The 26,600-nt window shown below is 45.0% G+C and overlaps 4 protein-coding genes and 1 long non-coding RNA gene across 5 annotated transcripts in view; 3 read left to right on the forward strand and 2 right to left on the reverse strand.

Moving 5' to 3' along the window:
- Nucleotides 1-15: 15 nt before the first annotated feature.
- On the reverse strand, nucleotides 16-3,267 carry WDR54 (WD repeat domain 54). Its single transcript, XM_054593576.1, has 9 exons — nucleotides 3,046-3,267; nucleotides 2,815-2,877; nucleotides 2,339-2,405; nucleotides 2,193-2,246; nucleotides 1,751-1,878; nucleotides 780-880; nucleotides 519-681; nucleotides 285-359; nucleotides 16-207 (listed from the first exon to the last, which is right to left on the reverse strand). Exons 1-9 carry the CDS (start codon nucleotides 3,265-3,267, stop codon nucleotides 76-78), a joined length of 1,005 nt encoding a protein of 334 aa, XP_054449551.1. The 3' UTR covers nucleotides 16-75.
- Nucleotides 3,268-3,856: 589 nt separating this feature from the next.
- CUNH2orf81 (chromosome unknown C2orf81 homolog) lies at nucleotides 3,857-8,918 on the forward strand. Its single transcript, XM_054593500.1, has 4 exons — nucleotides 3,857-3,892; nucleotides 6,873-7,094; nucleotides 7,197-7,418; nucleotides 7,564-8,918. Exons 1-4 carry the CDS (start codon nucleotides 3,875-3,877, stop codon nucleotides 8,776-8,778), a joined length of 1,677 nt encoding a protein of 558 aa, XP_054449475.1. The 5' UTR covers nucleotides 3,857-3,874; the 3' UTR covers nucleotides 8,779-8,918.
- A 703-nt stretch (nucleotides 8,919-9,621) lies between these two features.
- On the forward strand, nucleotides 9,622-13,269 carry LOC129086787 (retinol dehydrogenase 11-like). The gene is made up of 6 exons (XM_054593501.1): nucleotides 9,622-9,799; nucleotides 9,973-10,212; nucleotides 10,506-10,595; nucleotides 11,885-12,073; nucleotides 12,561-12,667; nucleotides 12,795-13,269. The coding sequence occupies exons 1-6, from the start codon at nucleotides 9,622-9,624 to the stop codon at nucleotides 12,981-12,983; spliced, it is 993 nt and encodes a 330-aa protein (XP_054449476.1). The 3' UTR covers nucleotides 12,984-13,269.
- Nucleotides 13,270-13,468: 199 nt separating this feature from the next.
- LOC129086788 (uncharacterized) lies at nucleotides 13,469-24,426 on the reverse strand. The gene is made up of 3 exons (XR_008530848.1): nucleotides 24,240-24,426; nucleotides 17,913-18,043; nucleotides 13,469-16,104 (listed from the first exon to the last, which is right to left on the reverse strand). It is a non-coding gene; the product is annotated as an uncharacterized LOC129086788 (long non-coding RNA).
- A 106-nt stretch (nucleotides 24,427-24,532) lies between these two features.
- Nucleotides 24,533-26,600, forward strand: part of DCTN1 (dynactin subunit 1) — a 31,535-nt gene continuing 29,467 nt past the window's right edge. Inside the window, exon 1 of the mRNA XM_054593526.1 lies at nucleotides 24,533-24,602. The gene's annotated coding sequence lies outside the window, so the exon portion shown is untranslated. The remainder of the gene's footprint in view (nucleotides 24,603-26,600) is intronic.

Raw genomic sequence — 26,600 nt, forward strand, 5'->3', positions numbered from 1 at the left:
GTAATTAGACAAGGGCTAGGTACTGAAGGAGGTACTTTATAAATACCATAGGGAGAAAGGAGGGCTTCTCTGCTCTCACATACTGCTGAATCTCAGGATTTCAGCGAGGTCGTAGCCAGTCACAGCCAAAGAGCTGCCTGAGGGATCACAGAATCGGGCACCACACACCTGAGTGTCGGGCACACATTCGCCATGACAGTGTTCCACCTGGGGGAAAAGAGGGCTGCTCAGGGCCCGCTGCCCTTCGCTCGGGCCCCCCATTCCACTCTTCTCTCCACACACACCTGAATGCAGCCACTCTCTAGGCTTCTGCTCAGCTTCCAGATATGTACAAAGGTGTCCTCGGCTGCAGAGAGTAGCTGTTAAAAAAAGGCAGGGAGGACAAGTGGGAGTCAACGCGCTGACAGGACTGGTAGGGGCTGGAGTGCTACACCAAGTGGCAAAGACAAGCCTGTAGGGTTCCTTTCAACATCCGGCACCAGGGATAAGGGTATGCAGGGATGCAGGAGGAGACTGACCTTGCCCACCTCCGGAGCCAGGTCCAGGGCAGAGATGGCCCGGGCGTGGGCGTTGATCTGGATGTGCAGAGTTCCCGTCCTGGCCTCATACAGACGCACTTGCCCGTTCCCATAGCCTGCTGCTACGATCCCCTGCCACAGCTGCACAGAAGTGCATGGGGCCCTGCAAGGGCAATGCCCCACTTTGATTTCCCCAGACCCAAGCTCCCTCCCTGTCCTGAAGCTGCTTCAGGAAGGCTTCAGCCCCTTTGCCTCACCTACCCAAATCCTGGAATTCGGGTCAATAATTTGAATTCAGGACCTGATCGCCAGATGCACAGCAAGCCTGAGTCATCTGCTGTCACTATGTCAGCCATGCAGTCCTGTGGGGAAAGGCAGGGTCAGCCCTTCCCTTTCTCCCCTGTTGGGTCCTCTATACAGGGGAAGGGAGGCAGTACTTGCATCTTGACCTCTCTAGGGAAAGGGAAGAAATGGAGCCGTTACAAGCTGGACCCATGGTCCCCTCAGGAAGCATAAGATGCTTCCCTCACATTCCTGTAAGTCTCCTCACCCTCCCTCCCCATACACACCATGTGTTAGGAGGGGGTAATAATTGTACTCAATGGATGGAGGATGAAACTGATGCCATAGTGTTATGACCTTCTGGAGGTCTTAGAGTGAGCCAGTCACAGTCATAACTAAACTCAGCCCCTTGACACCCAACCCCATAGGCAGCCAACATAGTCATGGGCCCAGCTCTGGGCCAGATTCAGTAAAGGATATGAGTTAGAAAATACAAACCATGTTCTCAAGAGGTTTGCAATCCAGTTAGGGACAGAAGAGTTGTCTTTGAGGACAGTACAAACTCAGGGTCTAGCTAAGGGAGATCAGTGGGAGCTGGAACAGGGGGAAGGCTTTCTGGAGAGGGTGGCCCTGGAAGTATAGGACTTGCCAAGTTCAGAGAAGGAAGCTGCACATGTCAGAGCTAGAAGGCATCTTAGAAACCATCTTGTCACAACTCAATTCACTCCAGTATTGAGAAGTGTTAGTGAACTATCAAATGCCACGTAAATATAAAGTATCCTGGCTTCATCACTGGACCTGAGGTTGCTGAAGCCTAGGAATGTGCTGCAATTTGCCCAAAGTCATCCAGCTGCTTAGTGGTAGAGCCAAGACTGGCATCCAGGTCTTCTGCCTCCAAAGGCGGGGAAGGCTCCCAGGCTTACTGGAATTAGAAGGGGGAATCCACTCACCTGTCCCTGGGCAGGCTCGCTGGCAATGTCTGTGACTGATGTCAGGTGCCCAGCCAGCTCTTCACTCAGCACAATGTTGGGGCCCTTGGCTGGGATATCAAATACCAGTACCCGGCCTGACCACGTTCCTGCAGATGCAGTGAGTCCCTAGTCCTCCCGAGTCTTCAGCTGTCACACTCAGCACTCCCTCCATCCCAGAAACCTTGGTAACAAACCCACCTCTCACCACTCCAACAATCCTGTCGCTCCATGACTACTCTTATTCTCTCCCACCCTGCTCCTCTGAACCCATCCATCGCTCTTTGGAGTCTCTAACTCCCCCTTCACTTCCACCCTTCCCTCTAACTCTCCACAGTTTCCTCAGACCGTCAGCATCCTCCAGTCCGAAGCCCACACCTTTATACTCCAGCGCCCCCCAATGCCCTGCCCTTGGCCCCCTCACCCACGCAGATGAAGTGGCCACTGGAAGCAATTCCTCGGGCAAACACGCCCTGTACTGAGTATAAAAAGGGAAAATTATTAGAAATAGCACTTCCTCCAGCCCCAGGAAACACTCCCTACACACACCCAACTCAGTCCTGCAGGTACCTGGAGAGGCATCTCCAGAGTCCAGCGCGTGCCAATAAACCATGACGGAGCCATCAGATTCATACATCTGGAAGATGAGGGCAAGGGCAGGGGTACAACCCAGCTATCCTTTGCTGTGCTCTGTGCTGAGTGTTACACACTCATGTTAGCCTTAACCCACTGAATTCTCAAAAAAAAAAACCAAAAAACAAAAAAAAACTCTGGCAGGTAGGTACTACTTTTACTCCTATTTTACAGAGAAGGACACTGAGGCTCTAATAAGTTAACTAAATTGCAGCTAGCAAAGGGGCATATATTGGAGAGGGTACTTGGGAATTAAAAAAAGATAGAAGGAATGAAGATGGGAAAAAGGGAAGAATGGGCTAAGCATGTGTAAAACTTGGGAGTGTTTAAAGGCAAGTGCAGAACGGTTTAGGGGACTTGGAAAGGAGTTGAGAAGACTCTAGTCCAGGAGGACAGGACGGTCCTCCTCTTACCTGTATTCCTCGATGTGAGGTGAGTACCAGCAATACACGGAAGGGAAGGACACACCAGTGGACCTGGAAGGGAGGTGGATCACAACAGGAGGAAGTAGTCAGCAGGGAACATGAGGACTCGGAAGAATAGAAATTCAGAGGGCTCGGGAAGGCCTATTCCTTAAGGTTTAGGGAGGAAAGGCAGGGATTAGGACTGGGTTCAGCAACATCACTCTCAACTTCATGCCTCACCTGGGTGATGGGTGGGAGGTTCACTCCAGCTCCCTCCTTAGCGTGGAGCTGGCGCTGAGCCAAGGGCACACCCTCAGAAGCAGCGCTGAGAAGCTGGGCGCTGGGTCCATGGACTACCCCAAAACGTGTGAGGTTGCGGGCCGGCAGCTGCAGCACGCTGAGGTTGTTGCACAGGGCCGCAGCGGAGCCTCGAAGAGGGATGGAACGCTCCCGGCGTAACATCCTAGGGGAAAGACGTCTGAATCACCAAAACCTCAGGGATAAACAGACTACAGCAATGATTCGTGGCTGGGGTGCGGGTGCTGTCATGAGGTAACGGGGGTCCCCCGAGGACGGTGATGGGGGGGGGGTCTGGCATGGGGAGGGTCTCGTGGAGCAAGAGAGGAGAGTCCCAGGGCTGAGTCACGGGGCGATGGGGGATCCTAGAGAAGGTATGGTGACGGCACGGGAAACGGTGGCCCCAAGTGCCCGAGCCAAGGCAGACTGAAGTAGGGTAGTCCCCAAGCCCTTCCACCCTCGTTTCGGCTCTCGAAAGCCCCTGCCCGGGTCAGGGGCCACGCCAGGAGCCCCAGGGCCTCTTGCCTGCCTCCAAAATCTTTCGGTCCCTCCGAATCCGCCGCCACCATAGAGACGACGCACGTACGCAGGCCGTTGGGCGGGACGAACACCAAACGTGCGGAGCGCGGCTCGGTTGCCGAGGCAACTGCGGGCCCGACGAGCCACCACGCACTCGGCGTGGTTGCCGGGGCGACTGCTAGGCTGCGGTGGCGGCGGTTGCTGCGGGGGCGGGAGCTGCTGAAACCCCGAGGTTGGAGCGACTGCGGTGGTGATGGCGCATGAAAGCTCGGTAGGCTTCCTGAAGTTCAGCTGGGGGTTCTCCAGAGCGGGGATCGGCCGTTAAGGTTGATGTTGGGAACCGAGAGTAGCTCCGCGGTATCCGGTGCACGCCCAGCTCACCGACGTTCAAAATTACCGAGGAATCTACGACGTTACTTGGGCAAGAAAACCTACACTTGCATCTCGCCCACTTACACGCTTTATCACACAATGGGAAGCTGAGGGGAAAGGTCAAATGAGAATCCAAGAACAAGAGTTTGGAAACAGCTAATACATGTAATGAGTCTCCATTTAAGTGGATTAACCACAGTTGGTCAGGGTTTGGGGGGAGGCGTTGCCCATTTTAAGAGTTTCAGGAGGAAAAAATGGATTAAGTAACAGCAACCCTGAGGCTGCACTTGAAAATAACATTGTTTTAAAAACAAGAAAATTAAAAATAAAACATTTGAAGAACCTTTGTGTAACAGTGTCCTCTGGCCTCTCTGGTTAGTCCATGTATAGGCATGGCCACTATCACGGGTGATACAGGATGAGAAGCTTGGAGGAGAAGTCTAATGAACCGACTTTCCTGTGCAAGCTCTACCTGCCCTTCTCTGGCCAAGCTTGCTTTGGGTAATTCCCTAGGTATGCCTGTAGGGCTGTTCTCACTAGCAGAGAGGGGAAATGAGGCTTAAGGGATTCTGAATTCCGTGTGAAGTCCAGAAAACCAGATTTGAGGGAGAATGAATTTTGGGGAACATCAGGCATGAGTCAGTAAGCTTGGGGGTGAAGAGGCAAAGGTTTGGAAAGGTTACATTTGGAGGTAAATTTTGGAGGGAACCAGGTTTACATAGACTCTTGTGGGGAAGTGAGGAGGATCCCAAGAATCTGCTAGTGAATTCCTATGTCCTGAAATGAATTTTTGGGACTAGTTTTTTTTTTTCTTTTTAAGTAGAGATTTCTTAATTATAAAGAGATACAATCTCATTGTAAAGAACTTAAAAGGAGAGAAGAACATAGGAGAGAAACATGCCCACTGTTACAATTTTGGTGTTTTCTCTTCAACACATACAGGTTTACATTATTGGAGATCATACTTGATATGTAATTTAGTATCCTGCTCTTTCATTTAACATTAAATCTTAAGTATTTCTCTATGCTTTTGCAAATTCTTCCTAATGATTACCTTTAATCATTGCATAATATTCCATCATACAGATAGTGCACAATTAGCCATCTAATTCTTTTTACTAGACATATGTTTTCAGTATTCTACTGTTATAAGTCATACCACAGGAAATATGTTGGAGAATATATTTTTATTTTAAATGCTTTTGAGCACATAATACTAGAATTAATATTTTTGAAGGTTAGACATGTTTTCAAATGTTCATTAGTCATCTACAGTTCTACTTTTGTGAAACACATCCTTTGTTTATTATTATCCTGGGGTCTTATGATTTTTCTTATGTGAAATGGGTTTTTAATGTATTGGGAGATTATTTTATATTTGCGACAAATGCAAGGTGGGGCAAAGTAGTTTTACAGTTGTTTGTATGGGAAATAGCACAATGATTAACAAATAATAATACAGGAATAAACTGTTTTCTGCGTACTCACAACATCGATGTGTGACAGAAACAACCATAGGCTATCTGTCACATACCCCTAACCGGGGACCTGGCTGGCAACCCAGGGGCATGTCATGACTGGGAGTCAAACCAACGACCTTTTGGTTTGCAGGCTGGCACTCAAACCACTGAACCACACCAGACAGGGCTATTATTCTTTTTCTTAAAAAAAAAAAAAAGATTTTATTTATTAATTTTAGAGAGAGGGGAAGGGAGGGAGAAAGAGAGGGAGAGAAACATTGGTTGACTCTCACATGCCCCGACTGGGGACAGCTGGCAACCCAGGCATGAGCTCTGCCGGGGAATCAAACCAGTGATATTTTGCTTTTTGGGGCAATGCCTAACCACCTGAGCCATGCCAGTCAGAGCTCTTCATGATTCTTACAGTTTTTTCTTACCCAGAGATTATATGAGAAGTTAACTTGTTTTTCCTACATTTTATTTTGTGTTCATACCTTTGTTTTTATGTATGTGTTTATCCTTTAATCCATCTAGAATTTATTAAACTTTTAAATTTTTTAAAATTTATTGATTTTAGAGAGAGAGAGAAAAGGGGAGGAGTAGAAAGAGACACATAGACTTGTTCCACTCATTTGTGCATTCCGTGGTTGATTCTTGTACGTGCTCTTACCGTGACCGGGGATGGAACCCACGACCTTGGCTCATTGGGATAAGGTTCTAACCAACTGAGCTACCTTGCCAAGATCATCTGGAATTTATTTTGATATATGTTTGTGAAATAAGGATATAAGTTGATTTGAAGGAGGGAGAGGAGACTCTAAACAGCACCTATTTTTTTTAAAAAAGATTTTATTTATTTATTTTTAGAGGGGAGGAAAAAGAAATAGGAGAGAAACATCAATTGATTGCTTCTGGTACACTCCCAACCAGGGACCTGGCCCACAACCCAGGCATGTTTTCTGACGGAATCAAACCGGAGATCTTTTGGTTTGCAGGACAATGCCCAATCCACTGAGCCACACCAGTCAGGGCAAAACAGCACCTATTACTTAAGCACCCATATGTTGATTCATCTTTTTCAAGTTCTTTGACCTCTCAAGAACTTAGAACATTTTGTACTATTGCCAAAAAGGAAGGACTGTGGAGTCGGAGCTATATATAGTCTGGGTTTACTGTGTGATCCCAAGCAAGTGCTGGTTAATTTGTGAAATGGGCTTACTGAGCTGTTAAGAAAATTAAATTAGCTAGGTCAAAGACCTGAAAAGCACTTGTCACACAGTAGGCTCTTAGTAAATTGTCCCTTTCAAAAGGCTTTTCCTTCCTACTAGACAACTTGAGAAAGCGTCCTTCTTGCCTGTAGCTGCTTCTCTCTTCCATTCCTCAATTTCCTTCCCTGATTGTCCAATTCCTTTCTCACAGAGGCAGGCCCGAGACCGCGGGGTGACCAGATCCAAGGCGGAAAAGGCACGACCGCCTACTGTGCCGGTGCCGCAAGTTGACATTGTTCCTGGGCGGCTCAGTGGGGCTGAGTGGATGGCGCTCATGGCTCAGGAGGAGGGCGAGGACGTGGTGGGGGACATCTTGGCAGATCTGCTGGCACGAGTCATGGACTCTGCCTTCAAAGTCTACTTAACCCAGCAGGTGTGCCTGGATCTGGGTCCTCTAGCCCCATCTTCCCACTCTCCAACGTCTTTCTGTCCCATTGAGACCCTGTCTCATCCTCCCCCCGCCCCCCCTCCACAGTGCATTCCATTCACTATCAGCCAGGCTCGAGAGGCCATGCTGCAGATCATTGAGTGGCGCTTCCTGGCCCGGGACGAGGGAGAATCTGCAGTGGCCGAGGACCCCACGTGGGGCGAGGATGAGGAGCCCTCTGCATGTGCAACGGATGCCTGGGCTCAGGGATCTGTGCCCATGCTGCACACGCCAGCCTCGGTAGGCCTGGAGTGGACCTTCCAAAATGAAGTAAGCCCAGCCCCCAACTCTTCCAAATCCCACCCCTACCCCCAACGCATCTTCATTTACCTTAGGGCCCCTCTTGACTCCTCCACCCTTAGTTCCTTTGTCCCTTTCTGACCTCTCATTACCTACCTCCGGGGCATTTCTCCAGGACCAAGGTAGCGTGGACCAGATTCCTTTAGAAAGATCATGGATGGATAGAGGCTTTGATGAGCGGATGGAATCTTGGGAGCGTTCTTCGAAGCTGACAGACACCCCTGGCCCCCCAACCAAACCGGATTTGTTTCAGGAGGTAGGGCCCGGGGGTCCTTTAGAGGAACTAGAAGGCCAAGGAGAAGGCCACCTTTCCTCAGCTGGGTCCTTGAACACGAGTCTCCAACAGTCCTTGTCTGTGGAGACGGTTCCCGCTGGCAGTCCCAGCCCTTCTTTGGAGCTGTTCCAGGTAGTCAGCTCCCAGGAATCTGCAGAGAGGAGACAGCCCCTCAGCTCCCAGTTCTCGATAGAGGACTTCTACTGTTGCACGCTGCAGTCGCAAGCTGCTAGGGACCAGAAGACACTCGAGGAGGAGGCGCCCCGCACAGCCTTGGGCCCCACCATGCCCAGCCCCTCCCCATCCTTCCAGCCGGAGCAGCCCTGGCGCGTGGACTCGCAGCTGGGCATGTTTCCCTACAGGGCTGGCCGCAGGGCAGCCTTGGGGCCGCTGCCACACCGCTGGGTGTGCCCGCTAGTTGAAATTGTGGAACCAGACTCCGAGGTGCACCCCCTGGAAGTCTACCGCAGGCACCAGAGAGTCAAGAAGACGGAGACCTCGGCCAGACGCCCAGCCACGGGCCCCCGTTTCGGAGTCTCCCCAGCAGCTTTCTGCCCTCTCCCTCCGGCCGGTTTTTTTCCTGTCTTGGGCCCCAGCCTCCAGAATCCCTGTTTAAGCTTAGGCCTGGCATCACCAGGTTTCTGGTCAGAGGAGCCCTTGCCCAGCCCCGAGATCCGCTTTTTTGAAACGCACCTGGACCTCCCAGACATGGCCCACCACCCCAGCCCCAACGTGTGGCCAGGTGCAAGGTGGCCCAGGGGAAGGGAAGGGGAGGCCAAATTGCTGGAAGAGCTGTGGGCCACCCGCAGCCGTATACCTCCGCAGGGCTTGGATGCCGAGGACCCAGAGGGCCAGGATCCTCACAAGTTGCCTGATTCTGAGCCCCAAATCCTTGAGGCCACTTCCCAGGTTATGTGGAAGCCCGTGTTGCAGCCAGAAGCTTTGAAGCTGGTTCCTGGTGTAAGCATGTGGAACCCAACCACCCAGGTGCTGCTCCGCTCCCGCACATCCCAGGAGGAAGACAAAGAAGGCTGCGTCTTTCCTCCCATTGAGTAGCACCCCATCCAGATAGGTGCCCAGAAGCCCAGGTGACCATAGCACAGCTAATAAAGAAGTCAAACCCATAAATGTGATCACTCCCCTCCAAACTCCTGCCTCATTCTGAGCCCTGAGCCTCAGCCAGTGGTAATCCTGCTTTCCTGCTGTCTGCTTTTCAAAAATAAACACCTGAGTTGCTTTAAGAATTGGCCTGATACCTCTGTCGGTTTCTTCCAAAGATGGGTATTCTTGCAGAACTGGAGAGGAACAGTTCTCCTGGCAGGACTAGAAGAAGATAGAATACTGGTTCCAGGGAATAAACCCATTTCCACCTAAAGGAGACCCTGCTTCAGGGCCAAGGCTACTCCCCAGCAGGAGCATTCTGGAGAACCATCCCTCTCTTACAAAGGAGCAGATACAGCGCTGCAAGTGGCATCTACCTCAGTTGGGAGAACTTTGTCTCCTGGTTGGGGGAAGAGCGGGTAACTCTGCTTAGGCACAGAGTGATTCAAGATGCCAGGAATTTGATTTCTTGCTTCCCTACTCCCTGGGGCTCTGTTAACTCATGTTAGAGTGCAAATCCAAGTTCTGTTTGGAGACAGATTTGAGGCCTTGCAGGGTTCAGGGGACACCCTGAGGCTTTTATTGATTTTTAACTGAAAGTGAGGCAATAACGTGCCTAGGACACCCAGTTTATAATGAGGAACTCATTCCAGGATCCAGATGGGTTGTCTGAACAGACGTGAGAGTGCCTCCCTAAATTTTGTGTCTTGGTCTCCACCCCGGCCTCACTGCTAGTGCCCACTCAGCTTTGACCTTTCCACTCTCTTCCTACTCTGAGCGGCAGGCAAGTAATCTGCTATGTTGCTGTGGTCTCTAGTCAGCACCCATGCCTGGGGCCCTGTCACTTTCCTCCTCATTCTGGTCTTCCTGCTTAAACTGAGTGTGAGGCTCTGGCTTAAGTGTCATCTTTGGGACCTGCAGCATTGTTCGACAGACCTGACCGGGAAGACGGCTGTGGTGACTGGGGCCAACAGTGGTGAGTGCTCCTTCTACCCTGTTATCTCACTAGGGGCTTCCGCTCCTGATAACCTTAACAGGGAGGGCATGGGAAGAAGCAGGACCCACTGTCACCACCCCTGTCCCTCTCCTTGCTCCCCTGCCCTCTAGTCACTTCCCAGACTAGCCTACTCTGAAGCTGCCTTTCTATAGGCATAGGGAAAGCTGTGTCCCAGGAGCTGGCCCACCGTGGGGCTCGTGTGATCCTTGCCTGCCGTAGCCGTGAGCGTGGACAGCGGGCCCTGGCTGAGATCCAAGCAGCTTCAAAGGATGCCTGTCTTCTGCTTGGGGAGGTGGACCTGAGCTCCATGGCCTCTGTCCGGAGCTTTGCCCAGTGGCTCCTGCAGGAATGTCCTGAAATACATCTACTGGTCAACAATGCTGCAGTCTGTGGTATGTGCCTTGATCTGCTTCACCCAAACACATTTCAGGAGACTGCTTTCTAGGTCAGGGACCCCAAAATAGGCATCCCCGAAGCCTAGCCTATGCATCCTGTTGAAACACTCTAACTTATACACAACCCTAAAGAGCCTGCCTCAAGTTAAAGCCTCAAATTTCATTGCCCCACCTTTGCCCATACCTGCTCCTATAGCATTTCTGCTGAGCCCCAATATATCCCCCCAGACTTCTTCTCCCTCAGGGTAGTCCCTCCATCATCCACTTCTTGTGTCTTCATCTCCTCCCAGGACTCCCCAAGACACTAACCCCGGAGGGCCTTGAACTGACCTTTGCTACCAATTACATTGGGCCCTTTCTGCTCACAAACCTACTGCAAGGTAAGGAAGTATGCCTACACTCTGTGTTGGCCCTGCTTCTTCATTCCCTGGCATTTTTCTTGGCCACTTTCTTCCCCTTGGCACCCAGTTACTTGCTGCATGTAGCAGGGGAACCACCTGATACAGTCAGGATTAGGATTCTGGTAATGGAATCAGCCCAAAATATAAACAGCAAGGCGAGGTAAGATCCCACCTCTCCTTCTCTTAGCTCTGAGTTCCAGTCAGACCAGTAGAGTCAGTCATCTCAATGAAAGCTTCCTGGGGGTGACACTAGGCCACTAGGAACATGGACACCAAGAAACTGCCAGGACTCAGCACAGACATCGCCTGTGCTGTGGATCCTGCGCTGACAAGCAGCTCCAACTCCCCAGCAACTTCCAATTTACAGGGCTCCCTTAAGCCTCTTTATTTTTGAACTGACATTTCTCCATGATGATCAGTTTCCAACTAGGCCGTGATTTCCTTTGGTTTTTATATCACTATGTCTGCAAGTTTAGGGTCCATAGTCTTTTTTAAGATTAATTTTCTCAGTAGCAAATTTTGGCTAAATACCACCTGTTCAGATTGTCATTTGTGATTCTTCATTTCAATGTAGAGCTCCAAATAGTTTTAGCATTTGAAAACAATACTGTAAACTCGTGTGACAATGACTGTTTTTCATAATTTATATAATCCACTTTTTTGTATAGTTAGGTACTCATTTTTAAAAAAGATTTAACTTGTTTCATTGATTATAATTTTATTTTTCTTCCTTTGGGAGATAATTTTTTAAAAATACACTTTCCCAAGTATCTCTGCATATTTCTTTTTCCCAAACCTAGCACTCTTATGTCCTTAGCACCTATCTTGGTGTCTGCCACAATCCAGGGGCCTAATGAATATTTGTGAAATGAGTAAGTGAATTAATGTATGAATACATGAAAGACGGCTCTGACAGTGTTTCCGGCCTCTCCTCTCTCCTCTCTTAGTTGTCAGTGAGGTCAAACATAAATAGGATCAATTAAATTAGCTCCAGCTGGTAAGTGGGAGAAAATCAAGACAAAACTTCAAACACTAAAATAAAAGAGGGAGAAGAAAATTAGGAAGCAGCTAATGAAAATGAAGTCTCTGTTCACATTATGTTCTCCTGTGCCTAGCTTGGGTGCCTAGGTAGGGGTCCACTGACCCTCTCCTGAGAGCCCTGGATGGACCCTGCTCTCCTGGAGTCTCCTGGAGAAGCAGGCTGGGAGTGGGCATGGGAGTTTACTCCCAGACTTGGACTCAAGGAGTATGGCCCTCTCTCAACCCAGGGGCGCTACAACGGGCGGGATCAGCCCGAGTGATAAATGTGTCTTCCAGTATGCAAACAAATGGATACTTTGATGAGAAACATCTGACAGGGGCTGGTAGACCCTTGACCTTCAACCAGAACTATTTCTGCAGCAAACTTCTTTTGACATCAATCACTGGGGAATTTGCCCGGAGACTTCAAGGGACAGGTAACTGCCTCTGACACCCCCCCACTTCCTCCACTCCCAACGCTTCATACCTCTCAACGTGTCCTGGCCATAAAATCTCCCAACACCCCTCAAGCCAGCTGTTAATTTTTTCCATTTACCATCTGTGCCCCCAATAGTTCTCTCAATACTGTCTTCATGTCTCCTTTTCAACCTTTTCCAACTTTCTTGTCACCCACAACATCACTCTCCTCCCAGTATTTTCCAATATTAACACCATACATCATGTTCCTCCTAAAGTGAACTCAACACTTCCAAATACTTGTGTCTCCTTACTGGAGTGGCTACCACCATTCATGCAGGTTATGGAGCACTGATGTCCCTGGTACCACCGCCAAATCTCTGGTTACCTCTACCCAGCCGACTTGGTAGGATCCTTCCCTCACTGCACACTGCAGAATCACACTCAATCTTTTCTTCCCATCATCCTCTCACTTGACTTGGCATTTTGCTTGTCTTGCTTTTTCAGGTGTGACTGTGAACTCTGTGCACCCAGGTATTGTATACACGGAGATCATGAACAGCTTTTCTTGGTCATACCGTTTCCTCTTCTGGCTCTCCAGCTTCTTCATTAAGGTGGGTAGGGGAGGAGCTGTTTTGGCCTGAAGAGTGGGGGGCATGGCTCTACTTCTCAGCGTGTCCCCAGCCTGCCTGGCCTGACATTCCATCCTCCCCTCAAACCCCTACCCCCATGTTTCCACAGGATCCTCAACAAGGTGCAAACCCAATCCTCTACCTGAGCTTGGCAAAGGAACTGGATGGTGTTTCTGGAAAATATTTTAGCAGTTCCTGTGTGATAACTCTTCCCCCTAAAGCTGCTTATGATCCTCATGTGGCCCAAAGCCTCTGGAATGCCTCAGTCAAACTAACACACCTAGACAAGATGGACTGATCCTCAGTGATCCCGATCTTAGGGTTCTTATTTTTTTTAAATTTTGTTTGTTTCCATCACTATTTATCCCCTCATATTCTCTTCCACCTCCCCACCTCCCCCTCCCCCCACCGATCCCCACACTGCTGTCTCTGTCCATGAGTCCTTCATCATTTTTGCTTGGTCCCTCAGCTCCCATGCCCACCGTCCCAGGGCTGTCGCCTGCTCCCTCTCGGAGTCTGTCTCTGTTTTGCTGGCTAGTTCAGTTTATTTATTAGATTACACATATGAATAAAATAATATGGTACCTGTCTTTCTCTGACTGGCTTATTTCACTTATGATAATGTTCTGCTTTGAATCTATATGCTTTTGTAATCCAGTATTTTAATTATATTGTTATTTCATTAATCTAACAAATGAGATATATTGTTATTATTTTAAATAGTTAAGATTTGTGTAGCTTTACCCATATGTTTAATATTTTCTTCGTTCTTTCTTTTTTTAAAAAATTACAGCCTATTGATTATGGTATTAAAGTTGTCCCATTGTCCCCCTTTGTCCCCCCCCACCCAGCAGCCCCTACTCCCCCTGGTAATCTCCACACCATTGTTCATGTCCATGGGTCATGCGTGTAGGTTTTTTGGCTACTCCATTTCCTATTCTGTACTTTACATCCCCATGGCTATTCTGTAACTACCTATTTGTACTTCTTAATCCACTCACCTCTTCAACCATTCTCCCGCACCCCCCTTCCATCTGGCAACCATCAAAATGCTCTCTGTATCCAGGATTCTGTCTCTGTTGCTCTGGGTTGCTTAGTTTGTTTTTTAGATTGAATTTTTTTTCTATCCCTCACCCCTGAATTGTTGATAGATATGTATTTATTGATATTTTATTGTTCATAGTTTTGATCTTCTTTTCTTAAATAAGTCCCTTTAACATTTCATATAGTAATGGTTTTGTGATGGTGAACTCCTTTAGTTTTTTTCTTGTTCTGGGAAGCTCTTTATCTGCCCTTTGATTATAAATGATATTTTTTGCTGGGTAGAGCAATCTTGGCCATAGGTCCCTGCTTTTTGTGACTTTGAATAGTCCTTGCCAATCCCTTTTAGCTTGCAAAGTTTCTTTTGAGGAATCAGCTGACAGTCTTATGGGAATACCCCTGGAGGTAACTAACTTCTTTCCTCTTGTTGCTTTTAAGATTCTCTCTTTATCGTTAACCTTGGGCATTTTAATTATGTTGTGTCTTGGAGTGGGCCTCTCTGCATCCGTCATGTTTGGGACTCTCTGTGCTTCCTGGACTTGCATGTCTATCTCCTTCACCAAATGAGGGAAGTTTTCTTTCATTATTTTTTCAAGTAGATTTCCAGTTTCTTGCTCTTTCTCTTCTCCTTCTGGCACCCCTATGATAAGAATGTCGGGCCTCTTGAAGTTGTCTCAGAGGCTGCTTATACTATCCTCATTTTGGGGGGTTCTTTTTTCTTCTTGTTGTCCTGATTGGTTTTTAGCTTCCTTGATTTGATTCTTGGCTTCATCCACTCTGTTGTTGTTTCCCTGTAAATTATTCTTTATTTAAATTAGTGTATCCTTTGTTTCTGACTGGATCTTTTTTATGCTGCTGAGGTCCTAAGTTCCTTGAGCATCCTTATAACCAATGTTTTGAATGTTGCATCTGATAGTTACTTACCTCCATTTCATTTAGCTCTTTTTCTGGAGTCGTGATCTGTTCTTTCATTTGGGCCATGTTTCTTTGTCTCCTTGTTTTGGCAGCTTCCCTGTGTTTGTTTCTACATATTAGGTAGAGCTTCTATGACTCCCTGTCTTGGTAGCATGGCCTAATGTAATAGGTGTCCTGTAGGGTCCAGTGGTACAGCCTCCCCTGTCACCCAAGCTGGGTACTTGAGGTATGCCCTTCGAGGGGTCTGATTACACTCTTCTTTTGCAGTTGAGCCTTGATTGCTGTTGGCAGGTCAATTGGAGGGATTTACCCAGGCCGGTCAGCTGCAAGGACTGACTATGACCGCTGTCCACCAACCTCTGTCCTCTGTGGAGGATCAGCTGTTGGGTGGGCAGGGTAGTGGTGCTTTGATGTGGTCTATAGCTGTCCACTTGTGCAGGCTCTCGGGTTTCCTGGGTGGTGCAGGCCAAGGTCAGCCCTCACCTGTGTTCTGCCTGAGCTATTAGCAATCTGAGATGACTGCCGCTTGTGCTGGGCCTGGGGCCCCTTAGCAAGAGATATGGGGGCTGGGGGCTCACTGAGGCTGACTGTTGCTTGTTTGAGAGGATTTAGTAAGTTGTGAAGCATGAGCCAAGAGCAGCCATTCATATGGAAAAGCAGCTTCTGTGGGCCAATAAGTGGGTGGGACTGAGTCTCTGGGGATCTTCAGGGCAGACAGTGTTAGCCAGGTTGATGGAGTCTCATATATGGCAAAAGCCTGCTGGCTCTGTGGCTCTGTGGAGGGAGGGTTTAGAAAAGGAACAATGGCCTCTGCCCACCTTTTGTCTGGGACAAAGCTGTCCCCTGGCTCTCACCTTGATGCCAGACATTCCAGTTTCTCCCTGTATGTCAATGGTGCCCCTCAAGATGCTACCCCAGTGCTGGAGCTCAGAGGGAGTGAGTTTAAGTCTGTGTGAGAGTTCTTTAAGAGGAACTGCTTGGGGCTCCAGCATGTTCTTTCACTGACCAATCCCTGCTGTTTTTTGCAGCCAGAAGCTGTGGGGACTTATTTCCCTGGCACTGGAACCCTAGGTTGTGGGGTCTAGTGTGAGGCTGGGACTCCTTGCTCCTAAGATATCTCTTCCAAATTTTATCCTTCATGGGCGGATGTGGGACCGGCCCGTTCCATGTCTCCGCCCCTCCTACCAATCTAGATGGGTGTGTTTTCTTTAATTTGTAATTGTCAGACTTCCATTCAACTTTATTTCTGACAGTTCTGAGTGATGGTTGTTCTATATTTTAGTTGTAATTTTCTCATGTTTGTGCAAGGAGGCAAGCTGTGTTTACCTATGCTGCCATCTTGACGAGAGGTCCTTGTTCTTCTTTTTTGTGTCTCCGACCTTTCATCTGGGGTCAGTTTCCTTCTATCCAAAATAGATCCTTTAGAACAGGGGTGTCCAACCTCTTTGCATCTCTGGGCCACACTGGAAGAAGAAAAATTGTCTTGGGCCACACATTACATACACAAACAGTAATATCAAAACTGATGAGCAAATTAAAAGGTTTTAAGTAAATTTACAATTTTGTGTTGGGCTGCTTGTGGCCAGCAGGCCACAGGTTGGACACTTCTAAAGTTTAGAAGTTGCCTCAATGAAGATTTGTAGTAGAAAGAATTCTATGATACCCCCAATATTTCTACCCTCTTGTGTATACATTCTGTATAAACTTCTCCCTTGAATGTAAGTAGAAGTAGCAAATATGATGAATTTTCATGCCTATGATTATGTTATGTATCTGGAAAATGTGATTTTGCTGATGTGGTTAAAGTTTGTAATCAGTTGGTTTGTGTCATAGGGGAGATTATTTTGGGTGGGCCTGACATAATCAGGTGAGACTTTAAAGTGTATCAGACCTTCTCAGAAGTCAGAGAGATCCTTCTGTTTACCTTGAAAGAAGCAAGCTGCCACCTTTTGGAGGTGGTCCTAGCCTCTTAGGAGTTAAGACTTCAGTTCTACAGACCCAAGGAACTGAATTCTGCCAGTAATCCGTGTGCATGGAAGCAGAGCCCAGATGAGACTGCAGCCTTTGATGACATCTTGGTGGCAGCCTGATGAAACTCTGCGGTTCCAGAAGACCCAGCTAACCTGTACCCAGACTCCTGACCCAGAAACTGTGAGACAATAAACGTGTTCTTGTAAGCTACTGAGATGGACTATCAATATGTTACGCAGCAATAAAAACTAATACAGGATCTAATGATAGTAAACTTCCTCAGCTTTATTTGTTTATTTCTTCTATTTTACCTTCATTTTTGAGGGATCGTTTTGCTGGCTAAGAAATTATAGGTTGACAGTTATTTTCTCTTGTTTTGCTACATATTTCTTTGTCTTCTGGCTTTCATTGTTGCTATTAAGAAATCAGATGTTAATATAAAAGTTACTTTACAGGGAATCTGTCTTTATGCTCTTGCTCCTTTTTGAGATTTTGTCTCTGTCATTGTTTTTCTACAGATTCACTAGTATTAATCCAGATGTGCACTTCTTTTTGTTTATTCTGGTGGGAATCCCTTGGATTTCCTGAATCCTGTATTTTTAAATACAGCCTCTCTTTTATTACCTTTCTTCTTTTATATGGAATTGAAATTAGATAAAGATTGGACCTTCTCACTTTATCTTTCATGTCTCTTAACTTCTCTTCCACATTTTCCTTCTTCTTATATTTTAATGCTGCATTTTGGTTCATTTTTTAAAAATCTATTTTCCAATTTACTAATTCTTTCTCTAACTATGCAAAAATATAATACAAACAGAGCCCCTTTAAAACAGAGCCAGAGCTGGAACCCCAGAGGAACTGCCTTGCACATCTCGGGCCTCAGACCTTTGGAATGTTAAACAGGGCAAAATAATCTTTGGACTGGGCTTAAAGCAACATTGTGTACCAAAGAACTGTGGGCAAAGAGAGCAGATACTATGAACTGATGTTTGCCAGAATGAAAATCAAAAACACTGTTTAGAATTAATATCACTATGTTAGCTTATCTGAAGCCATAGAAATGCCTTCCTTTTATTTATTTAATTGTTCCCCTTCCCTTTCTCATAAATACTCCTTGCCTTTTCTCTTAATTGGAACACTATTTGGGCTTCTGCCTGAATCAGTGCTTCTCCAATAAATGCTTGTTTCCTCTCACTTTGAAAGGCTATTTATTCTAGCCCTGGTCAATAAGGCTCAGTTGGTTGGAGCATTCTCCCAAAACCAAAAGTGTGTGGGTACAATTTTTGGTCAAGGCACATACCTAGGTTGTGGGTTCCATCCCTGATCCCAGGTCAGGGTCTGGGTGCATACGATCCCTGGTCTGGGTGTGTATGGGAGGCAACGGATCAGTGCTTCTCTCTTGTATCAACGTTTCTTTCTCTGCCTCCCTCTCTAAAAGCAATGAAAAAATGTCTTGGGTGAAGATAAGGAAGAATTAGAAATGTTTTCATTTTAGGGTGTCATCTTTTGTGCCATCTACTAACTTTATAATTATATTTTTATTACCATGTTATAATTGGTTATTTTTCCAAACTGCGTAGTCAATTTTTATAATTGTTTGTCCCTTTGTTATATTAAAAGTGATTTAAAAAATTTTTTTTCTTTTATTGATTCCTTAGGAGAAGGGAGGGAGAAAGGGGGGGAGAGAAATATCGATGTGAGAGAGAAACATCCATCTGTTGCCTCTTTTACATACCCCGGCTGGTGACTAATTTGCAACCCACTCTTGCGCCCTTACCAGGAATCGAATCTGCAACCTTTCAGTCTGCTGGACGATGCCCAACCACACCGGCCATGGCAAAAATTTATGTTTTTTTAAAAAAAATATTAAACACATGTACTTTATATACAGTAACTGAAAATCCCAGCATCTGTAATATTTGCAGGCTTGAACGTTTATGATAGCTTGTTTCTCTGTGTGTTTAGTGACTGACTGTATGCTCATGGTTCTTGGAACTATAGCTATAGGGATGATTTAAGGCCTGGGGTTAGAATGCATTCCCCAGAGAGGGTTTTTATTGGGCTTCACCAGGTTCCCAGGAGTGCTTTACCAGTTTGGTTCCACTTTATACTACACTTGTGTCTTTGGATTTGGGGGGCCACTCATGTGGTATATACTTTGGCCCTAAACTTGTATGAGTACAAGCACATTATTTTGAATTATCAGAAAGAAATTTTCTCCTGCTATACCAAGAACAAAGGATGAGATAGACTTTTATCCTTACTGTTTCCCTCTGCAAGGCACTTTAAAAAAATTTTTTTATTATTATTTTTATAGCTAGGGGAAGGGAGGGAAGGAGAGAGGGAGAGCAACTGTGACCTGTGAGAGAAGCATTGATTGGTTGATTGGATGCCCCCAAATGGGCACTATGCCCTGACCCAGACCCGAACAGGCAAGCTTTTGGTTCACAGGCCGTTGCTCAATCCACTGAGCCACTCCAGCCAGAGCGAGGCACTTTTCTGAAGTTTACTCTTTGGGGGTGTTACTCTTTGACTATCCTCGCTTTAAGTGTGCAGGGGATAGTTTTCCAACCCAGCTGTCTCTGTTCAATCCCAGACTTTGTTTTCTGTCTCTATTTATGGCCCTTTAAACTCAGGTTTTAGGCCACCAGGGATTGGTTTAGCAAACGCAGGCTCCAGTGATCATCTGTGCCCTGAGATTCAAAATTTCATGTCATCTCTTATGTCTGAGGAATTCCCTCAATTTCCTGCCAGTTCAATCAAGCAACACAAATAGGTGTGTGCGTGTGTGCATGCGTGTGCGCGCGCGCGCACGTGTGTGTGTGTGTGTGTGTGTGTGTTCAATGTTGCCACCAGCATTTTTAGTTGCACTATATCAGGTGGATTTTCTGTGACATTAAGTTCTCTAAATTTCTGGAAATGAAAGCATCCAATGTTTTCTTCCTCCTTCCTTCTTTCCCTTCCTTTTTCTTTCCTCCTTTTGTATTTGGATAACCAATTGTCCCAGGGCCATTTGGTGAATAGCGTGCCTTTCCTGCAGGGATCAATAACATAAATTTTGTCATATATCAAATGTGTTTGTTTTAGGTCTAGGCTTTTTTCTGCTCTAGTGGTCTTTTTTCCTATTCTGACAACAATACCACATTGCCTTAATTACTAAAATAAGCTCTGCCACCCTCACAATTGTGTACCTTTACTTCAGGGGATTCTTGGCTACTTTGGCCCTTTGCTCCTCTCTACAAATACACTAATTTGTTGTTATGTTCCTAGGATATCCTGATAGGATATTGATGGGAATTATTTCAAATATATAGATTAATTTAGGATAACCACTGTATGATTTAAATCTTCCTGTTCATAAAAGTGCTGTCTCTCCCATTTATTTAGGCTATAGTTAGTGCCTTCAAATACGATTTTATAAGTTTAGATAGTGCACATGCTTTCTTAAGTTTATTACTAGGTGCATCAGCTTTATTTAAAAATTATATTATTTAACTTTTATTGTTGGTTATAGAAATGCAATAGATTTTTATATTGATTTTATATCTAGCCAGCTTGCTAAATTTTAAAGAAACAATCCTAATAACTTTCAGATTCTTTTGATATCTTATATATTTCATTATATAATCTGTGCAAAAGGACAGTTCAATTTTTTTCCTTTCTAATCTTTATGCCCTTTTATATTTTTCTCACTTTATTGTATTAGTTATGTCCTAAAATACAATGTTAATTAGAATCAGAGGTATTGGACATCTTTCTATTCCTGATTTTAGAGAATCTAATGAGGTCTTGTACTCTTTTCAAGGGTCTGTATTAGTTTTACCAAAAATGTCTCTATTTGTAAATATGGTTTTTCCCATGATTTTTACAACAAGACATAAGCGGTTCTAAGTCCTCAATGTAAGAATAACATTTCATGGTTATTCTGGTTTATCTCACATTGTGAATTCTTATTACACAGTCTTCAAAGTCCCCAAGGGATCATCCTCACACTGTCCCCACCTCTACCCCCGAAAGAAATGGGGAACAGCATGTCTGCTGCTCCCTGAGCCACCTTGTCTCCTCACACTCCCAGCGTGTGGTAACAAAGCCAGGCAATGAAGAATACACATTAGATTATTTCCTGAAGCCAGACCCTCTAATAAAAGTACGACAAAGCAGGGGGAAAAAGGGTTGAAGTTCTATCTCTAGACTGTCCAATACAAAAGCCACTGGCCAATGTGGCTATTGAGTACTTGAAATGTAGCTAATGTGACTGAGGAACTGAATTTTAAATTTTGCTTAATTTTAATTAAGGTTAGAAATATATAATCAATCCAGTTATTGGAAAAGTTCTAAATATATTTGAAACAAATTACATACTTGAATCTGTTTCTTCAACTGTTTTATGAAATCTAAACCAGATCAAGTATTCCTAGTGAAAATTTACCATCTGCATACAGATGTGTGGTAAGTGCAAAATACACACTGGATTTCAAAGACTTTGTACAAAAAAAGAATGTAAAACACCTCATTAATATTTTTATATTTATTACATGTTGAAACAATATTTTGGATATCTTGTTAAAATTACTATCACTTGTTCCTTTTTACTTTTTAAAACTATGGTTGCTAAAAAATTTAAAATTAAATGCATGGCTGGCTTATATGAAATTTAATTTTAATAGTTTTCTCCAAAAAAATCTTTTAAAAATGTATAATTCTACATCTCAATTACAGACAGTTTCAAAATTTACATTTTTATTCCTGTTGAAGAGTGCTGATATAGCTCAGCTAAATGCTTCTCTCCCCCACACCTGCTCTCTCTGATACCTGGCTTTGTCACCTTTGATTTGCTCTCTGACTTTATCCAATCCCGCCTTCAAGTCCCTCAGCGTGAACACTGCCTCTCTCCTTTGGGAAACAGCATTCCTTTCTTCAAGGGGAGGTTTTCCCTCTTGGTTCCTTCCCATGTTCTGGAACGCTGAGGATCCCACCCAGATGAACAGATGTTCTCTGTTCAGTGTCATAGTTTGGGAGGATGGGCTCCAGGCACGCAAACTGGAGTTTTGGAGTCCCAGGGGTCCTGTTTGGGCTCCCCTATCAGAGGGAACCTCATGTTGGCAATTATGAAAAGACACATAAGGCAAAGAAAATATTTATTTCCCTTGAAGACCACCAGCCTAATCCAATGTAAAAAGAACCAAACAAAACAAAACCCAAACAAACCATATTTTCTCTATTAGCACATCCTGTCCTTTAAACTCATTGAGACCCCCTTTCATGATGCTGAGAAGCATTTGGGTCTTTCCTGTTTTCTCACCCCCTTTCCACGTGAGGCCTGGCAGCTTCACATGAAAACTCAGTGCATCTGTTAAGGGTTGTTAAAGCCACTCCAAAGAATGCCTCCAGCTCAAATTTTTTAAAAATACACTTTTTAAAAAATTTCAAGGGAGGTCAAAATGTACTAATATGAATAACCTCCAAGATACATTGTCCAGTGGGCATAACAAAAGGTTCAGGAAGCTTATATAACAAGGAATGTTTGCATCTAAAGTGCTTAAGTTTTCAGAGACTGACTCTGGAACAGCAAACAAAAAATTGGCATCAAAAGTTACTTTAGGTAGGCGCTGGCTGGGTAGTTCAGTCAGCCAGAACATTGTCCCGATATGCCAAGGTTGCAGGTTCAATCTCTAGTCGAGGCACATACAAGAAGCAACCAATGGATGCATAAATAAGTGGAACAACAAACCAATGTTTTTCTCTCTCTCAAAAAAAAAAATCAATAAATTAAAAGAAAAAGTAAAAAGTTGCTTGGGGATGGGATAAGTGGGTTATGTATTTATGTTAAAAAATATGTGCATATCTACAATGGCCAAAAGGTAGAAACAATCCAAATGTACATCGATGGGTGAATAAAAACACCAAACTGTGGTATATATATTAAATGTAATATCATTCAGCCTTAAAAAGGAAGGAAATGCTGACACGCTACAACATGAATGACCCTTAAAGACATAAACTAGACACAAAAGGACAAATATTGTATGATTCTACTTATATGAGGCATTTAGAATAGTCAAATTCACAGAGACAGAAAGTAGAACGCTTATTACCAAGGGCTAGAGTAAGGGGAGAAAAGTGAGTTAGTGTTTAATGGGTACAGAGTTTCAGTATGGAAAGATAGTTTTGGAGATGGATAGTGGTTGGTGATTGCACAATAATGTTAATGTACTTAGTGCCACTGAACTGTACACTAAAAAAATGATTAACATGGTAAATTTTGTTATGTGTGATTTTCCACAATAAAAATACGTGTATGCAGTGCATTTAAAAGACTTTAAATTTATTTTTCACACTACTTCTCTTTAATCGTAGGGGATAGAGGCCATTTCTACTAAAATTATAGATGCATTTATTATCTGACCCAGTGTATCCTACAGATATACTTGCTCACATATGGAATGTCATATGTACAAGGTGATTCACTGCTGCATTGTCTGCAACAGCAAAAGACTGAAAATAAAGTATCCCACTAGAAGAGTCTGGTTAATAAAGTGTATTCATTCAATAGAGTACTATGTAGTTGATAAAAGGAATGAGGAAGAGCTCTATTTGCTGATTAAGAAAGATCTCCAGGATACATTGTTAAGTATAGAACTAAGGTGCAAGTGTATAGCGTATGCTACCTTTTGCATAAGGAATGGGAGGAATAAGATGATATTTTATTCATACTTGTTTACATTTGCATAAAACATTGAGAGGATAAGCAAGAAGTTAATAACAAGGGTCACCCACAGTGGGCAAGGGGGAAAGAGTGGATGGGAACAAGTGGTTGAAAGGAGGTTTCTCAGTGCATTCTTTTTACATATTTTTTTTGATTTATGCAAATGTATTAACTATTCAGAATAATTAGAAATATTTAGAAGATGAAATGGGGGAAAAAGCAGTAGTAATGGAAAGGTTGCCCAATTCATTCTTTTTGCCATTTGCCCCCACCTCCACCGGCCATCAACTTTATGGATTTTTCAGGTTGTTTTTAATCTGAGATTAACTGAGATAAATGTAACATGAGAATAGTTATACTTTAAGTTCTTTACATAGATTCGCTTAATCTTCCTACCAACCTAATAATATAGATATTATTATTAACATTCTCATTAAACAAATGAGGAAACAGAAGCACGGAGAGGTTAACCAACCAACCCACTTCAGATTTCACATAGCCAGGAAATTGCGGTTAGAATTTGAACCCATTGTCTGTCAAATCCTGGCTCTCCCAATATCGTTATACAAATATTTTTGAACATTTGCTCTATTATTGGAAGGTGCGTGCATTGGGTAAAAGGGTTTGTACTTTTTAATGTTTTCCCTTTTTAAATAAAAAAATTCCAAAATGCCATTATGTAAATTTGCATTATTTTACATTCGCATTATAAAGGCGTGAGAATATGATGGATAACACTGAGTAGTAACAAAATTTAATTTTTTCTTCAAGCTAACTGACGAGATACGGTTTATTACTACGATTTTTATTACTACTGAACTTTTAAGCAGTTTAGCAAGTTTAGCACTCAAAGGCTCAGCGGGGGAACTACTTGTCTGCTGTAAATGAGACCTCCAGCCCCACTCCCGCGCTGTTCCCTACCCGCCGACAGAGGGCGCTGGTCACGACGAGCCTCTCTCCTGTGGTCCTAATCGGCTTCCCAGGCACAGTGCGCAAGCGCTTGTTTCACTCCAGGTGTCCAGCTTTGTGCCTGATCGATGTCTTCTGGGCCGTGCTCAGCGCACAGTTTTGAAACCGGACCTGTTTTCAGGAAAACGTAGTGTGTCCTCTGGACCCAGAGCGCCTCTGGGACTCAGGGGCGAGAGGATCTGGGGTGGGCCTAGAGGGGTGGACGGCGCGTCGGGCAGCCCACACGGGCGGGGCGGGGTGGGGCGGGGCCGGCAAGGTCTTGGGCGTCGCTTGCCGGTGGGGCCAGAGCCGGGCGCGAAGCCCCTGACCATACAGGTATGGAGGCGGCGACCCTGGCAACTGTCTCATTTGCTGGCCCTCGCGTGTTCGTGAGGTTCCTGACGGGTGACTGGGGGCTCGGCGCTCGTCTGGGGGTAGCATGGAGCCCGGTGTTTGGGACAGAGGACAGCAGGGGTGGGCCGCGGCGGGGGTGGTCGTCAGTCTGGGTCTGGGCTCATCCCACCCGACAGAGCGCCCAGCCTGGCGGTGTTCTCCATGCGTCAGAGATTGAACCTCCGAATTTCTCCGGAACTGCAAAGGTCCCCCCTCCTTTCCTGGGCGCGTCCGAGGCACCCCTGAACCCATTCCGAGCCACAGGTTTCCTGTGGACACATGGTTGAGAAGTTTGTGTCAAACAAAAATAACAAAAAACGTAGAGGACTTAAGCCTGGGGGCATGGATATGGGTTTGATGTGTCTGTATTTCCCACTGCTGGGGCCCGCCTTACCTGGCTGGATGACCTTTGAAAAGTCATCTTGCGCATTTCTTGTCTTTAGGCAGAGCACCACAGCTGAATTACACAGATGAAGAACTTCACTGTATTTAAAGACGCAGTGATTTAGAAACTTAACTTTCATTTATTACAGTGAGAAGAGCATCAAGCCCATATTGACCACCTACTAATCTAGTGAGAGTCTAGCCTTGAGATTGACATTCTTTACCTGGCGTACTGCCGAAGGCTGAGCCATGGGAATGTTAATAATTTTTTTTAAAGACATTTTACACTCATATATGTTCAGAAACTTAATGGTTAAAGTTTTCTCTACTGCAGAATATTTCAGAGCCGTTAATATGGTAATGGCATTACCAGGAGACTCCCACTGGAAGTATAGCTTTGGAGAGTTTTCTAGATTTGAGCTGGAAATACTGTTTTTCTTAGGTGCTGCCCCTGTTTAACATCTGAAACAGTTTTGGGAAATGCAGTTCCAGAATTAGAAACATGAGGCTTGGGACGGGCAGTGTAGGTCAGTGTTTTTGAACTTCAGTGGTGCCTATGCAAAGGGGTCTTATTAAAGCGCCGATTCTGGTCGGTAGTACATTTATTTTAACAAGGTCACAGGTGATGCTGATGCTGCTGGTAAATGGACCGCACTTTGAGTAGCAAGGGTATAGATCACTGGATTGAAATTCAGAGATGTTCTGCTTCCTGGTTTCCAGAACAATTGAAAACATTGTGATTCTAGTTCTGTTACCCTTGTGATAGTTGAAGTCCATCTAAAATATTCTTGCCCAGTGGCCAGTTTGGGCATGAATATTCCTAATAATGGGAAATTTACTACATGTATGGAATTTATCTGTGGATAGTTCAGAAAGGAAGTTTTGTTGCTGAAATACATCTCTGCAACTTCCATCCTGTGGTCCTAGGTTATCTCTTAGAATCAAATATTAAAAAAGTGTAATCTCGCTTAAAAAGGTGACTCTTAAAGTATTAGATGACAGCTATTCCTACCAAGTTTTCTCCACACAGAAATTGCTCTTAATTCTCAATGACGTTGTTTCAGTGCCTTTCTTTCATATTTAGTCCTTCTGCACAAGTGTAGTGGGGTTTTAGCTGGATGTTGAAGGATGGATAGTGGTTTGAAAGTCCAGAGAAAGCATTCAAGCAGCTGACAATAGTGCGGAGATGACAGTGCATAAGTCAGATCCAGGACTGTTTGGCTCAAATACAAAATGGTATGTTAGTGAAAGATTTTGGGCAAGTGAGATAAATGGGCAAAGCAAATATTTTAGAGTATACAGTTTTCTTACTGTGGTGTAAAATGTGGTTGGAAATGGGGAAGGAGAGAGGCAGGGAATCAGACATGCTTCACATAGTAGTAATAGAGGACTAGCTTGTTGATAATAATAATGCCTTATGTTTATGTATAACATTTTGCATATTACAGGATCTTTCACAGGTATTATCTCATTTGATTTAATAATCCTGTGAGACGGGCAGAGCAGCTGTTACTCTGTGTTGAAGATGAGGCACCAAAGACAAAAAATGATTTGTCT

This window comes from Pteronotus mesoamericanus, unplaced genomic scaffold (genome assembly GCF_021234165.1).
Source record: "Pteronotus mesoamericanus isolate MK-2021 breed Mesoamerican mustached bat unplaced genomic scaffold, CSHL_Meso_final scaffold_45, whole genome shotgun sequence".
Classification (NCBI taxonomy): domain Eukaryota; kingdom Metazoa; phylum Chordata; class Mammalia; order Chiroptera; family Mormoopidae; genus Pteronotus; species Pteronotus mesoamericanus.